General features: G+C 44.6%; 1 protein-coding gene across 2 annotated transcripts in view; it reads left to right on the top strand.

Moving 5' to 3' along the window:
* Nucleotides 1-16,876, top strand: part of WDR77 (WD repeat domain 77) — a 118,922-nt gene that overhangs the window by 11,021 nt on the left and 91,025 nt on the right. For both annotated transcript variants that reach the window (XM_078777913.1, XM_078777916.1), the window contains exons 2-4: nt 4,819-5,004; nt 5,468-5,603; nt 10,197-10,246. In XM_078777913.1, coding sequence (XP_078634039.1) covers nt 4,819-5,004; nt 5,468-5,603; nt 10,197-10,246 — 372 coding nt within the window. The remainder of the gene's footprint in view (nt 1-4,818; nt 5,005-5,467; nt 5,604-10,196; nt 10,247-16,876) is intronic.

Raw genomic sequence — 16,876 nt, 5'->3', positions numbered from 1 at the left:
GTTCATTCTTCGACCACGTGTTTCTCCCCCGTTTCTCCAGATAGTTTTCACTGTTAAACTTTAAAATGTTTAAACTTTCCCCTCAAGTTCTGTAATCTGTCGTATATTATAACACCTTTTTCTTCTTCTTCTTTAAAAGGTTGCTTTCGACTTGCTCACCAAATCTATTCATCCCAAAAAAAAATTCCATCTCTTACAGTGCCTCTTTCATACAATCCCGAAACTCTCCTGCACTCCATCCTCCCTCCAGCGTCCTTAAACGTATTTTTGACTCGAAGGTCACAAGAAACTCATTTTGCAATAAATGTTCGTTTCCCATTCATCATACACTTTCTAAAATCCAATCTCACCCCTCCCCTCATAAACTCCCCCCACACCCCTCCCCTCCAAGACTCTCCTCACTCCTCCCCTCCTAAACTCCCCCCTAACCCCTCCCCTCATAAACTCCCCCCTCACCCCTCCCCTTCAAATCTCCCCACCCTCATTTCTTCTCCATTTCCCCCCTCTCACCCCTCCTCCTCAAAGCGTCCTCCCCGCTTCTTCCCCCTTCCAACATCTCACCTCCATCTCCCCCAGCCTTCTGCCTCGCTCTTCCCCCTCCTCAAATAACACCTCATTGTGCCTCACCCAATCACCATCAAACCTTTTGTCCGCCCCATCGTTCCCTTTCTCCGAGCTATTCTGAAATCTCTGACACACCTTCAACAGCTCTCCCCACCTCTTCCACATCTTACCCTACCCCTCCTCCCCCCTGTTCTGTATCCGATGCTCCCCCTTCCTCTTCATTAACAGTATGGACCTCAAACATCCGGGGCCTTCGTTCAAACTTAACTGATCTCTCCATACAGGTTGCTTCTGACAAACCAGATGTGATCTGCTTAACAGAAACTTTCCTCCTTCATGATGTCTCTGATTCCCTAGTATCTCTCCCGGGTTACTCCCTCCTCCGGTATGATAGACCTGAGCCTCGTCCTGGAGGTGGGGTTGCTATCTTTATCAAAAACTCTCTTCCTCACTCGCCCTGCACTGCACTCTCTCCACCTCACCCCCAGGAATACCTCTGGCTACGGCTTCCCCTGCGCTCCCACCTCTTGTTCATATGTGTTTTGTACCGTCCACCAAACAGTGATGACTCCATCTACATCTCGCTGTCTGATAATATGGACCAACTTCTATCTACTCATCCCAACTCTCTCTTCCTCATATGTGGTGACTTCAATTGTCACCATGCCAGTTGGCTGGGTGTGGGTACCTCTCTCACCAGCCATGGCTCCTCAGCAAAGGACTTGACTCAATTGGACTGACACAATCTGTCAATTTCCCGACCCGGATTTCAGTCAATGGAGCATCTTCTCTTCTGGACTTGGTTATGACTAACTTCCCTGAAAATGTGTGCTGCTCTTCTTCTGCTCCAATCGGCTCATCTGATCATGTGCTTGTTAAAGTGGACATCTCTCTGACCATTCTCAGGGAGCCTGCTCAGCGTCGACGAGTCTGGCATTTCACTCAGGCCAACTGGCACGGTCTTCAAGCAGCCATAAATCATCTGGACTGGTCTCCCATCTCTACCACCTCTGACATCAACTCATCCTGGGAATTCTTCCAAAGTAAATTGCTCTCTCTCATGCACAGATTTATCCCATCTCGTCTTCAGTTGTCATACCCTTCCTCCCGTCCATGGTACACGGAATCTTGTGGTGAGGCTGTTGCACAGAAACAACTTGCCTTCATCTCCTGGAAAGCAAATCCAACGCAAGGAAATCTCATTTCCTTCCAGAAAGCCCGAAACAAGTGTGTGTCCACCCTCAGGAGAGCCAGGAAACAATATCTCTCCGTTCTCAAGACCGAACTCTCTTATCTGTCTCCCTCTTCCAAATCCTGGTGGCGTCTGGTCAAATGTGTTTCTGGTGTTTGTTCCCCCTCCTTCCCCTCCCTTACCTCAAACGGCTACACAGCTGACTCCGCACGTGAAAAAGCTGAATGCCTCAACTCTGTGTTTGCCTCTAAATCTTGTGTCCCAAACCCATCCCTCTCTGTACCAGTCGTACCCAGCTGCTCCTGGACTCCGTGCCCTTTCCTCCTGACAAGGTGGGAAAGTTTCTGTCAACCCTCGACTCTGATTCTGCAACTGGACCTGACGGCATCAGCCCACGGGTCCTAAAATCCTGTTCTTCCGCTCGTTCACTCCCTCTCTCTGTTCTCTTCACCCTCTCTTTTGCTAAAGGTCAACTGCCATCTGCTTGGAAATCAGCCAACATCATCGCTTTACACAAAAAAGGTGCAAAAACAGATCCTAGCAACCACAGACCAATCAGCCTTCTCCCAATTATCAACAAAGTCATGGAATCCATAATTGCTTTGGATATGAAATCTTTCCTCTTTTCCAATGGCTTGATCTCTGATCATCAATTTGGTTTCAGACCAGGTCACTCTACTCTGGACATGCTGCTTCTGCTGTCTCAACAATGGATGGAGGTCCTCAATGCCAAACAGGAAATAAGAGCTGTCTCCCTCGACATATCACGTGCCTTCGATACGGTCTGGCACCCCGCTCTGCTCACCAAACTCTCCTCCTTTGGTATCCATGGAAATCTCCACGCATGGCTGGCGGACTTCCTCTCTGGTCGTAGTCAACGTGTGGCCCTGAATGGGTTTCTCTCATCTCCTCTTTCTGTTCAGGCTGGAGTTCCCCAAGGCCGCCCCATCGGCATACCCCATCGGCATACCGGTATACCCCATCGGCATACATATATATATATATATACACATATATATATATATCTACACACATATATATATATATATATACACACACATATATATATATATATATATATATATATATATATATATATATATATATATATATATATATATATATATATATATATATATATATATATATATATATATATATATATATATACACACACACATCATGATATTTCACAAAGTTGTGGATGGAATGTGACACCTTGGTGCATATATGTTGGGTAGGTGACAAGAAGAAGCCGATTAGATTTTGGTGCGTTCCGAGGACAAATGCTCCTGATGCAGATCCGTCCTATCAGTGAGATACACTGTTTAGCCTGGTGGACGTATGCGCTCTCCCGAGTGCTGTTCTAGTTATTAAAGTCATCATGTCCCCCACGAACACTTAAGCAAAATGAATTCCTGCTATTTCCCCTGGTTGACATGCAGTAAGTGGTTTGCCACCAAGAATCAGGACACCAGCATTTCGATCACTTTTTCTTCTTTATTCATGAATATTATGCTGGTGTTGGGCTTGCGGCTAGGATGCCAGCTTAGGATACCAAGGATTCTGGGTTCGAATCCCGGTCGATCGCTGAATTAACGCCAGGGGGGTTGACTCAGCCTGTCATCCTTCCGAGGTCGGCTAATTGAGTACCAGTTCACTGGTAATTCCCTGCTTGTCGTAAAAAGGCGACAAAAAGGGTTGGCGACAGGAAGGGCATCCGGCCGTAAAACATTGCTTCAAAAAGGGGACCAAAAAACAACAACAACCACGGTCCCCGAAAAGGCCAACCCCCGCCTTGCGGGGGAAAAATGGCCTCTAAAGGTGTTTTTTTTATTTTTTATTCATGAATATTGTAACACACTGTGGCTTTGTTCAATTCCATCAAAAGCTTTATTAAAACGTAATCCAATGTTTTAAAATGGACCACCTTCTTCCTCCTCTGCAAAAAAACCAACTGATAAACTGTTTTTAAAAAGGGATTGATTAAACTACCAGCTATCGAATGAAAACATTCTCCCTTGAGGTACAGAATATCATCCAACCAGCCATCTTGAAATAAGTTGTATCTTTCCATTGATTTTTTTTTCTTTTCTTTTTTTTCCTTTTCTTGAAAGTGTTTCATCTCGTCTTTTGTGTTACTGGAAAAGTTGAAGATGAGGTAATTCATGACATCTATATATCACATCTGGCCAATTTGTCTTGTCCTTTGAAAATTCCTTCAGTGGAATTTCTTATGGATCTCTTTAATCTTCATTGTATCACTTGTGGTCGTCAGCTGGGAGAGAGTTATAGTATATGCCAGCATTTGTATTCTGCACTGATGACATTGGCAAATCTTGCAGTGCGCTGGTGCTCTTTTGGCCTCGGTTACAATTTTTACACCAGAGGTCGACGTTGTTGCCTGATTAGGGGGTGTTGAAACTCTAGAAGTCATAGAAGTGAATTATAGTAGCAATCCCGTAAAAAAAAAAAAAAAGGATGATAATCCAATGCAGAATTCTCACTTTTATTAATAACTCTCTAGTCAATGTGTTTTAGGTACTGAAGTAAAATGGTGGCATGCAATGCATAATGGGTGCTTGCTGTTTAAGCATTAATTAGTGACTGGAAGATGATCCACACTTTTTTGTTCTAGTTTCTTTAGTAAACCATCAATGACAATTCTAAATCTTAGTCCCTCGCACTGAAGTACAGGAATGAATAAATTACCTATTTTTCATGTGAACCTTTTATCAGACAGTGGTTGTTAAAATTAGTATTAATTATTTTATTAATTTATTTACTGCCTTTGATTTCAAGCAGTCTATTTTAGAGGTTTTTTATTAGGGCCCCTCATTAGCTAATTGACGTAGTAATAATGCTCGTGCAATTTGCATATCGACGTTTTCATCAAACTTCTTTTTCATTTCAAGATGGTATTGGTGACCGAGTATAAATTATGCACTTTGAATTGCCATCGATAAATAAAGATGAATGAAATGTGAATTGCGCAGAATCTTTGCGTAAAGGGGCTAATTTGAATAATGTCCTTTCTGGGGTTCGTGTGCGTGTGTGCACAGATGGAGCCATGGTTCTCGGTGCTGCGGCACTCACGGGTCGTTATTGGATGGGTTCCATCTGGGTGTATAAAGAAGCAAGTCGGGCTCCTGAGGAAGCTCACTGCACAGCTGGTGTGCAAACTGAGGCGGGCCTATCTGATGTGGCTTGGTTGGGGGAAAAATCTGTGGTTGTGGCGTCTGACACGGGTAGGTGTCCTTCTTAACTTTTGCTTACATTTTGTGGTTCTTTGAAAATGGAGAAATTAACCATCCCCAATCCCCTTTCATCTTCTCCCCCCCCCCCCAAAGTTCACTATCCTTGCCTAAGTTAACAAATGTCAGGTAAAGCTTATGAAAAAGGAGAGGCATGTGTTTATGATTGTGTTTTAAGTAGAATTATGATTGTCAACAAGTAATTAATTTTTTCCTATTTCTATGCCTTAACAGCTGGAACAAGCAACACTAACACATTAGCTGGATCAAGTAACAAGCACATTAGCTGTTATCCTGCATTTGTCCTTTCTCTGTACTGCCAGTCGAGTTTCTCTGTTATTTGTAACCTGTAATGTGCACTTCTTTTTATCTTTTTTTTTTTTTTTTGGATTACTTGCTTTTTACCCGTTCCGTTGTATTGAAAATTCATTGCTTTCATCTACCAATGTCCCCTCAGGTGCTCTCGAGCTATGGAAGTTAGCAGAGAACGACTCTTATTTGACCAACTGTGCCAGCCACTATGAGCATGATGACTTGGTGTGCAGTGTTTCAGTTGGGGTCGATACCCTTGTGTCAGGCAGTTTAGATGGCAGGTATGCTTTCACCCTTTCTTTGACCATTATTGTTGCAGCCAAGAAAATCACATTACACAAATGTTTTCTCACGCGCGCTCGCTCTCTCTCGCTCTCTCTCGCTCGCTCTCTCTTGCTCTCTCTCTCGCTCTCTCTCACTCTCACTCTCTCTCACTCTCTCTCCCTCGCTCTCTCTCTCTCCCTCGCTCTCTCTCTCTCTCTCTCTCTCTCGCTCTCCCTCTCCCTCTCCCTTGCTCGCTCTCTCGCTCTCCCTCACTCTTTTTCTCTTACAGGACTCTCTCCCTCCTAGTTGTAAACCAAATTAGATTGTTGAATAAATTTTCATGTTTGTGTTGCAAAAGAAGATTGGATTAAGCTGTATTTCAATTAATAATTTCACTTTGGCAGATTATAATTTGTTATTATGATCTATTTTAATGATTCAAGCATCTGAAGGCATAAGCTCTGCCCCAGGAGTGATGTACTCAACAAAAAGGGCTGGAGCAGCTTCTTGCTGTGCATGACGGACCCCTTGCTGGATAGTATCTGACCTGGGTGACAAAGCCTTACACGGAATCTTGCCATTTGCATCTCTTGCAGCAAAGGCTGTTTGTACTCCATGCTGTCCTTCCTTTAAAGCAAATGTTAATTAAAATGTAGCAAACAATGGAAATAAATAAAATAATATGCAGATGTTGGACAATAAAAGGAAAGACAAGACAAAAATAATGCCACCGAGTTGTTTGAGGCTTGCTTTGAAACTAATCGATGTTGAACGGTACTCGTGGAGCACGTAGTCTCACTTCGTGCGTTCATTCTGCACAAAATTACCATCATTAAGGCCCCCTTTACACAGCACGGAGATCGTTGGGTGACCAATGAGCGATCAAAAATTGGCCCGATCTCTCAACAATCTCCTAAGCCTCGAAAAAGCCGTTTCTGTGTAAATGTTTGGGAGATCCTTGTGCGTTCGTTGTGCGATCAAAAATTCAATTTTCGGCAACTTTCATGGCGATCGAAAGAGATCTTTGAGCGACCTTGGCGATCATTGAGCGCCCATTGAAACATCCTTGAGATATCAATGGAGACTAAGCCTCCTGCAGCGACCATTGAGAGCTTGCTGAGTGCTGGTTGTGTGACCAAGAGAGATCACTGAGAGACCAGGAGAGATCACTGAGGGATCATTGAGAGTTCCTTGGGCGACCAAGGAGGTTGCTGAGCGTTTCTTGGGCGACAGGGAGCCTCTGGGTATATATATATATATGAGAGGTTTCTAGTGCTCTTCCATCAGTCTCTGACAAAGTGTTGAAGAAGAAAAATTTCCAGAAGGTCAAGAGTCCAAGATGAACAACGAAGCTTTGATACATGGTGCCATCCTACTAGGTCCCCAAGCACTTCTCCAGAACCAGATGGCCATTGCTCTCGTCCGGAGGAGGAGGCAGAGGCGCAGAAGAAGGAGACCAAGAACCTGGTGGGTCCGCCCCTGGTTGACACAAACAAGAAGGCTACGGTTTGGTGACTACAGCCAACTGATGCAAGAGCTGAGGGAAAACTCAGCCACCATGACTGAACATCCCTCACTGATCACTCAGCCATCTCTACCTTCGGGGTGGAAAAATTTGGCGTTCATTGAAAGATTGCCGAGAGATCATTGGGAGATCGATGAGATCGTTGAGCGCTCCTTGAGCGTTCGTTGAGAGATCGCTTCCCTTGGCGATCGTTGAGAGATTGTTTTGGACCGAGTCAAAACTTTGAGGAGATCACTGGAGATCACTGGAGATCACTGGAGATCATTGAGAGATCATTGAGAGATCTTGGCGATCGCTGGGCGCTCATTGAGATTTTTTCATCGCTCAACGATCTCTCAACGATCGCCACCCCTGTGTAAAGGGGGTATAACTGAACGCTACTATTATGGCCCACTGCTATTATGGGCCATATACCCATATCATCCATGCACCAAATTGTCACATAGTTTATTGGCATGGGTTATGAATGTCATAAATTTAATTATGTATTCACATAGGGTCATTGATCAGATGTATGAAGTTTCAGATTTTTCAGACAAGAACTTCAATTCGACCTATTATGGCTGGAATACCACGTCGCCGATGGCATCATTGTCATGATATGCCAAGTATGCCAAGCGAACGTATGCCAAGTTTAAATTTTTTTTTCGTTGAGCTGTTTCGGAGATCCAATATGGCTGCCATACCACGTGACCTATGATGTCAGAGTTAGCAATAAAGTATTCTTCATGGTGAATCCCTTCTACGTATAAAGTTTTATATGTACCCTCGAACCCCTCCATTTGTGGGGGAAACGTTCCTGGGAAATCCGCGAATAGTGAAACGTGCGAATAGCGGAGCATTGTTTCAATGGAAAAAGGGGGGATAGTTTTCCGGCTTGCTAAAATCCACGAATAGAGAGGACCAATCCGCGAATGGCGAGGCAAATCCTGCGAAGGCCGCCGATTAATCCGCAATGGTTTTATAAATACCATATGTCAAGCTAACGGCTCGTGAATTTTTTTTTTTTGCTCCCCTGAAAAACCGCGAATTCGTGGAATACGGCCACGAATAGGAAACAAAAAACACGTGAATTTGCGGGACACTTTTCCGCGAATAGAGAAACAGGTCGCATTTTATCACCCGCGAATAGTGGGGTCCGACAGTATACATCGATCGGACAAGCTGTGACAGAGAACCATTTTTTCAAACCGATACTATAGAGATGCATCGCATGCACTTGCACGCACACACGTACAATAGTCTCACATCCCCTTTGGGTCATTTATAACCTAGTTGGGTCATTTATAAACAGTAAAACAGCTTGTATGACCTGTTTTAGAGGAACAGTACTGAGGTGCGTGTCGTAGACATGGCCCTTTGGCTAGTTCTACATAATAATGTTTACTCTTGTGACAAATATTGCAAATTTACATAATAAATGCCCTTTTGCTGTTAGATTTAGATGTAATTTCCAATAATGAGAGACAGTGTGACATTGAAAGCAGACAAATTGTTAGTGCTCGCATGGTTAGTTGTTCTGTGACCATAAGCTCAAAACCGCTTAATGTATTGAGAGGAAGATTCTCGAAAGTAATGGCAGCATGGGGGGAAATAAATAAATAAATAAAAAGATCAACAAGTAAGTCTGTCAGTGGTTGGATGCTTAAGCTGCATAATCGGGACAGATGTGTGTTATCAATAATTGAGTAAAAATCCCAGGACAACAAATTGCAAAAGTGTTGGCAGAATTGAATACAAACTTAACCCGACCAATTTCTATCAAAACATCTCATCATGCGCACAAATTGGAGTTTCATTGCACAGAGCTGTCATATGCGAACCCTTGATTATGAAAATCAATGTGTTATCCTGCAAAAAAGTGCTGCATGGAACACAAGGCCTGGGCTTTTAAGCAGTGTAGAAATGTAATATGGTCTGAAGATGAGTTATCCTTCACCCTACTTCCAATAAATGGTCGAGTCAATGTTTGGAGACAGCTCAAGAACGCCTACGACCCAAACTGCACTCTACTAGCGGAAGCATGAAGGAGGCTCTGCAATGATATGGGCAGCAATGGCGTGAAAATATTTAAGTTTGATTTATTCCAGTGCATGGCAGAGGAAGCTGATAAATACGATTGTATTGAAAAAGCTTCCAGACCTCATTTCAGGATACGAGGCTTTATTGAAATCGATATTTGGCATCCTACACAACAGACAATAATTTCATCAGTCCGACAAAGCAAATGAAGCATTAGAAAGCAAAATCAAGTATTCTAAGGCATTAGTCATCAATCCCAGTCTCTCCTTACCAAGAAGAACCAGGGCACATCTCAGCATAACTCGTTCAGCAGACAAGATACTGACTCTCTCGCACACCGAGCGTTCGCCCATAAATAAGCATCCAAGATGCTCCATGCCTACGAAGGCTCTTCTTCGTCATTTTCACCACAACGATGAGGCCACCCTCGGTGATCAAATGGCATCCAATGACGCAAACTTTGTTTCCTGAAGTGTCATTTTCCAAGACAATTAAACACTGCTGTAAATATTAAATCCTGGTTCAAAGAACATGAGAATGAAGTAAAGTATCTTTTCTGACCTGAGCAATCACCAGATTTACATATTTTTGAGCCATTGTGAGTCGATTCTCCAGACCAAGCTGATTAGCTGATGAGCATATATCCCTGACGAATGTTCCTCAAGGAACTTGGAAGCCTTTCTGATTGAGTAATGGTGTCTCTTTCAGATGTGCAAAACTTGGACCAGTCAAATCCCATGCAGAATTGATGCTGTATTGTCTGAAAGCAGGTGTCCCACTTCATACTGATAAATAAACTGCACATTCTCACTGTTTGTTTCCATTTATTTACTTATGGCCTGTACGGTCTCTATATTTTTTGCATTTATCTTTCCAAAATTTGTCAAGGGTATTAATTTTAAAGCTGTTTTCTGCAAATATTTCCACCCTTTGTGGGAGTGTAATTTCAATGATCACATCTGGCTTTGATTAACGATTATTATACTAGAGGGGTCTGCTTTTGTACTTGTTTTTCCACTTTAATTCTGCAATATTCTGACTATGATGACGTGTCTGCACTCAGTATAAAAGTCTGGGACAAGAATGAATTTAAAGTCATTTCGACCTATCGAGGTAGGAACTGAATTTTTTATTTATTTTAAAGTTATGCTTGCATGTTTAGATCCCATATTTACGATGACAAAATGGTTTCCGTTGCACTTTTGGTTCTGATTACTACAACAACAACAACAACAATGCATTTTAAGGCCATTTTCCCTGCAAGAGCGGGGGTTAGCCTTGCGGTCCCCATGACAATCTTCTCCACTTTGCCCTATTTTCTGCATCTCTCCTTGTTAACCCCCTTGCCCGCATTTCTTCTTCGACCATCTTTAGCCAAGTCTTTCTCGGTCTTCCCCGTCCTCTACTTCCTTACACATTCATTTCCATCACTCTTCTCAACCAGTCACTTTCATCCTTCCTCAACACATGACCAAACCATCTCAAACTGTTTCTCTTCACAGCATCAATCACAGGCTTTATTCCCATCATCTTCCGCAATTCATCATTTGGCTTCCTCTCTCTCAACGATACTCCACACATCCACCGAACCATTCGCATTTCCACCCTTTCCAGCCTTTGTTGCTGCGCTACGTTCATTACCCATGTCTCGCTCCCATAAATCATAACACTTCTCACACATGCAGCATACACCTTTCCCTTCAGCTTCAACGACACTCCCCTCCTCGTCAGCATGCCACTCAGTTCCCGAAACTTCTTCCATGCACATCTCACTCGAGCAACCGTTGCCGATTCTGATCCACCTTCTCCATTCAGCACGTCTCCTAGGTAACAAAATGTTTTCACACCTTCCTGCTTCACGCCGTCTCCAAAATCCAACTCAACATTTCCTCCATCTGCAGCTCCCTCTGTGTACACCTTACACTTGAATGTAGCTGCCACACTGCTTAATGACCCTCTCAAACCACTACATTTTTGGTGAACCCACTCAGCGCACATTGTACATTGAATTGAGTTCGCTCCAACACCCTTCCTGCACATAGCACATGGCCACTTCCCAGTTCTTTCCACCTCACCACATGCTTTACCACTTGCCATCACCTTTGTTTTTCCGATATTCACCTTCAGACCTTTCGTCTCCATACATTCCTTCCACTTGTTCATATTCTTCAGTCCATCCATACTTTCTGCAATCAACACCAGATCATCTGCATCCCATAACTCCCACGGTAAACCCTCCTTTACGTTCCGAGCCAGTACCTCCATCACAGCTACAAATAGTAGTGGACTTAGTACCGACCCCTGATGCACTCCCACCTTCACCTCAAACTCACCACTGTTCCCGCCCTTCGTCCTTACAGCTGTGTGCGCTCTTTTGTACATTGCCATCACTACTCTGATCAACCATTCCTCCACTCCTAACTTCCTCAATGCCCATGCCACTACTTCACGTGGAACCATATTGAATGCTTTCTCCAGATCAACAAACCCAAGAAACAACTTCTTCCTCTTCTCCAAGTACTTCTCCTGCAACTGCCTCACAATAAAAAGCGCGTCTTTTGTTCCTCTTCCTGGCATAAATCCAAACTGCATTTCATCAATCTTCACTTTCTTCCTTATCCTCCTCTCCAACACCCTTTCCAATACCTTCATTCCATGCTCCAATAGCTTTATCGCTCGATACGAGCCACAGTCCAGAGGGTCACCTTCCCCCTTGTATGGAGGGACGAGGGTACTCAGTTCCCAATCCACTGGAATGCGGATTTTAGAGTTTGCTGATGGAGCTGATTTGTTGATTTGTAATACTCAGTTCCAGAAAGAGGATAATAAGCTTGTTACATACACGTCAGGTGGGTCGACGACAACCGTTGACTACCTGCTGGTACGTAGGCGAGATAGGGGGCACCTCCGGGACACAAAGGTGATCCCGGGGGAGGAGGCTGTTTCACAGCACCACTTGGTTGTCTGCGACATAAGGGTAAAAGGTGCGAGGAGAGCTTGGCGGGTGAAGTACCAACCGAGAATGAAGGTTGAAAGAAGGTTGAACCGGAGGTTGAAAGAGGTGACAATGAGGGAGGCATTAAAAGAGAGGCTGAGTATGGTGGAGGATGATGTGGTTGAGCTTGAAAGTGGTTGGATGTCAATGAAGGATAGTCTGTTGGGAGCCGTTGGTGAGGTATGTGGATGGACAAACGGACCACCGAGGCACTCGGAAACATGGTGGTGGGATGATGAAGTTGGAAAGAAGATTGACGAGAAGAGGAAGAAGTTCAAGGAGTGGCAGAAGGCGAAGGGTATGGGGGCAGAAAAGGCAGAGCATGAAAGTTATAAGGCAGCCAAGAAGGCTGCAAAGAAAGAGGTAGCAAAGGCACAGGAGGCATGTAGGAAAATGTTCGGAGAGCGCTTGGATTCGGAAGAGGGTCAGAGAGCGGTATTCAGGATTGCAAAGCAGATAGCGAAAGAGAGGTGTGATGTGATGGGGGTGAGTTGCTTGAAGGATGAAGTGGGACAAATCGTTGTGGACTCAGATGGAATTAAAGGAAGATGGAAGAGATATATGGAAATACTGTTGAATGCAGAGAATGAATGGGATGGCAACATAGAGAGTAACCCAGTTTTCGGACCGGCAGAGAAGATAACCGAGGAGGAAGTTGAGGAAGCGATAAAAGCAATGAAGAGTAGAAAAGCGTGAGGGCCGACGGGAGTTGTGGGAGATATGTTGAAGGCAGCGGGAAATTGGGGTGTGAAGAGAATGGCAGAGATCTGCAATCTGGTGGTGAAAGAAGGCCGCATTCCAGTGGATTGGGAACTGAGTACCCTCGCCCCTCTATACAAGGGGAAAGGTGACCCTCTGGACTGTGGCTCGTATCGAGCGATAAAGTTATTGGAGCATGGAATGAAGGTGTTGGAAAGGGTGTTGGAGAGGAGGATAAGGAAGAAAGTGAATATTGACGAAATGCAGTTTGGATTCATGCCAGGAAGAGGAACGACAGATGTGCTTTTCATTGTGAGGCAGTTGCAGGAGAAGTACATGGAGAAGAGGAAGAAGTTGTTTCTTGGGTTTGTTGATCTGGAGAAAGCATTCGATAGGGTTCCACGTGAAGTTGTGACATGGGCATTGAGGAAGTTAGGAGTGGAGGAATGGTTGATCAGAGTAGTGATGGCAATGTACAAAAGAGCGCACACAGCTGTAAGGACGAAGGGCGGGAACAGTGGTGAGTTTGAGGTGAAGGTGGGAGTGCATCAGGGGTCGGTACAAAGTCCACTACTATTTGTAGCTGTCATGGAGGTGCTGGCTTAGAACGTAAAGGAGGGTTTACTGTGGGAGTTGTTGTATGCAGATGATCTGGTGTTGATTGCAGAAAGTATAGATGGACTGAAGGAGAAGATGAACAAGTGGAAGGAATGTATGGAGACAAAAGGTCTGAAGGTGAATATCGGAAAAACGAAGGTGATGGCAAGTGGTGAAGGATGTGGTGAGGTGGAAAGAACTGGAAACTGGCCGTGTGCTGTGTGCAGGAAGGGTGTCGGAGTGAATTCCATTCAATGTACAATGTGCGCTGAGTGGGTTCATCAAAAATGTAGTGGTTTGAGAGTGTCATTAACCAGTGTGGCAGCTACATTCAAGTGTAAGGTGTGCACATAGGGAGCTGCAGATAGAGGAAATGTTGAGTTGGATCTTGGAGATCCCGTGAAGCTGGAAGGTGTGAAAACATTTTGTTACCTTGGAGACATGCTGAATGGAGAAGGTGGATCAGACTCGGCAACGGTTGCTCGAGTGAGATGTGCATGGAAGAAGTTTCGGGAACTGAGTGGCGTGCTGACGAGGAGGGGAGTGTAATTGAAGCTGAAGGGAAAGGTGTATGCTGCATGTGTGAGAAGTGTTATGATTTATGGGAGTGAGACATGGGTAATGAACGTAGAGCAGCAACGAAGGCTGGAAAGGGTGGAAATGCGAATGGTTCGGTGGATGTGTGGAGTATCGTTGAGAGAGAGGAAGACAAATAATGAATTGCGAAAGATGATGGGAATAGAGCCTGTGATGGATGCTGTGAAGAGAAACAGGTTGAGATGGTTTGGTCATGTGTTGAGGAAGGATGAAAGTGACTGGTTGAAAAGAGTGATGGGAATTAATGTAGAAGGAAGTAGAGGACGGGGAAGACCGAGAAAGACTTGGCTAAAGATGGTCAAAGAAGAAATGCGGCAAGGGGGTTAACAAGGAGAGATGCGGAAAATAGGGCAAAATGGGGAACATTGTCATGGGGACCGGACCGCAAGGCTAACCCCCGCTCTTGCAGGGAAAATGGCCTTAAAATGCATGTTGTGTTGTTGTTGTTTCACCACCAGATTGCAGATCTCTGTCATTCTCTTCACACCCCAGTTTCCCGCTGCCTTCAACATATCTCCCACAATGCCCGTCGGCCCTCCCGCTTTTCTACTCTTCATTGCTTTTATCGTTTCCTCAACTTCCTTCTCGGTTATCTACTCTGCCGGTCCTAAAACTGGGTTACTCTCTATGTTGCCATCCCATTCATTCTCTGCATTCAACAGTATTTCCATATATCTCTTCCATCTTTCTTTAATTCCATCTGCGTTCACAACGATTTGTCCCACTTCATCCTTCAAGCAACTCAACCCCATCACATCACACCTCTTTCGCTATCTGCTTTGCAATCCTGAATACCGCTCTCTGACCCTCTTCCAAATCCAAGCGTTCTCCGAACATTTTCCTGCATGTCTCCTGCGCCTTTGCTACCTCTTTCTTTGCAGACTTCCTGGCTGCCTTATAACTTTCATGCTCTTCCTTTTCTGCCCCCGTACCCTTCGCCTTCTGCCACTTCTTGAACTTCTTCCTCTTCTCGTCAATCTTCTTTCCAACTTCATCATCCCACCACCATGTTGCCGAGTGCCTCGGTGGTCCTTTTGTCCATCCACATACCTCACCAACGACTCCCAACAGACTATCTTTCATTGATTTCCAACCACTTTCAAGCTCAACCACATCATCCTCTACCATACTCAGCCTCTCTTTTAATGCCTCCCTCACTGTCACCTCTTTCAACCGCCACACCTTCATTCTCGGTTGGTACTTCACCCGCCGAGCTCTCCTCACGCCTTTCAACCTTATGTCGCAGACAACCAAGTGGTGCTGTGAAACAGCGTCCTCCCCCGGGATCACCGTTGTGTCCCGGAGGTGCCCCCTATCTCGCCTACGCACCATCAGGTAGTCAACGGTTGTCGTCGACCCACCTGACATGTATGTAACAAGCTTATTATCCTCTTTCTGGAACTGAGTATTACAAATCAACAAATCAGCTCCATCAGCAAACTCCAAAATCCTTTCACCTTCTCCATTTCTCACACCATATCCGTAACCCCCATGAACTCCCTCAAAACCGTCCATACTCCTTCCCACATGTCCATTTAGGTCTCCTCCTACCACAACAATTTCCTCATCTTTCACGTTTTCCATCAGCTTCTCTATTGCACACCAGAACTTGTCCTTCTCTTCATCGCTCCGACCAACCTGCGGAGCATATCCCGAGATGACGTTCACCAAGAGCTTTCCAATCATCATTTTCACCATCATCAACCTTTCACTCTCTCTCGTCACACTCACCACACTGTTTACAAACTCCTCAGAAAACAGGACACCAACACCATTCACGCCTTCTGGGCACCCTTGCCACACAAACTTGTATTTCAGTCCCTACCTACCCTTCACCATTCTCACACCACTTCCCTTCCATCTGGTTTCCTGCACACAACATATGTCCACTCTTCTTCTGACCAATACTTCCCCCACTTCTCCTGATCTCCCTGTCATTGTCCCTACAATCCATGTCCCAAATCTCAGAAACCGGTCTCCACGTCGGGTATCAGACTTTTCGTCGTCATAAATGGAGTGATTTCCACCCTTGCTTCGATCGGGTTCCCCACCTTGAGTTTTGACGAGGGGAGTGGTGTCCCCCATGGGGTACTTTGGGCTGTACCCTGCCCATATGTCGTTGTAATTGGCCATGGTTCTCTTTTTGAGGCAATGTTTTTTATGGCCGGATGCCCTTCCTGACGCCAACCCTTTTAGTCGCCTCTTACGACACGCAGGGATACGGTGTACCTATTCTAAAACCGTGGTACACACCGGTTCTGATTACTGTTGTGAAAATATTTGTATGTCGTCCTGTCCTGTTGTTTTGCTGCCCTTTTAATGGTCATGTAACCACCTTGAGGGGGTATAAAGTTCAGCTTCCAGAATTATTGGTCCATGAACTCTTCTTAACCATGCTGGAAAACCACTTTATTCAGTGTGCAAGTGGCTGATTTTAATATGCTGGAGACTTCCAAACTCCGCAGGTGAGCACTCATTGGAAGAAGCCACGCGGTATTATCATGCGTTACCAAACACTTGCACTTGTATTGATTCTTACAATTCGTTGAGCAATGCCAAAGTCCCATGAGCTTGTTTGTACCAAGTAGCTTCCATTACATGTGGTGACCACTGTTAGGTGGTGTTGCACTTCTGACGAGATTGGGGTGTATTCTCATGCACATACACACACAGCTATCATCATTTTTTCATCGCAAATGAATTTGGTATCTCTGAAACTTTGGCATATATACATGCTATGCACACGCACCTTAAATGTGCCCTTTGTTTAAAATGAATGAATTCATGTTGGCCCAAACCTCTTACAAACAGCATTTTCAGCTCTTTGCTTCAGAATCGCATTACCCAAATGTTGT

This window comes from Myxine glutinosa, chromosome 1 (genome assembly GCF_964187855.1).
Source record: "Myxine glutinosa chromosome 1, kmMyxGlut1.1, whole genome shotgun sequence".
Taxonomy (NCBI): Eukaryota; Metazoa; Chordata; class Myxini; order Myxiniformes; family Myxinidae; genus Myxine; species Myxine glutinosa.
The sequence above is the reverse complement of the archived record's forward strand: the minus strand, read 5'-3'. Positions and strand labels throughout refer to the sequence as shown.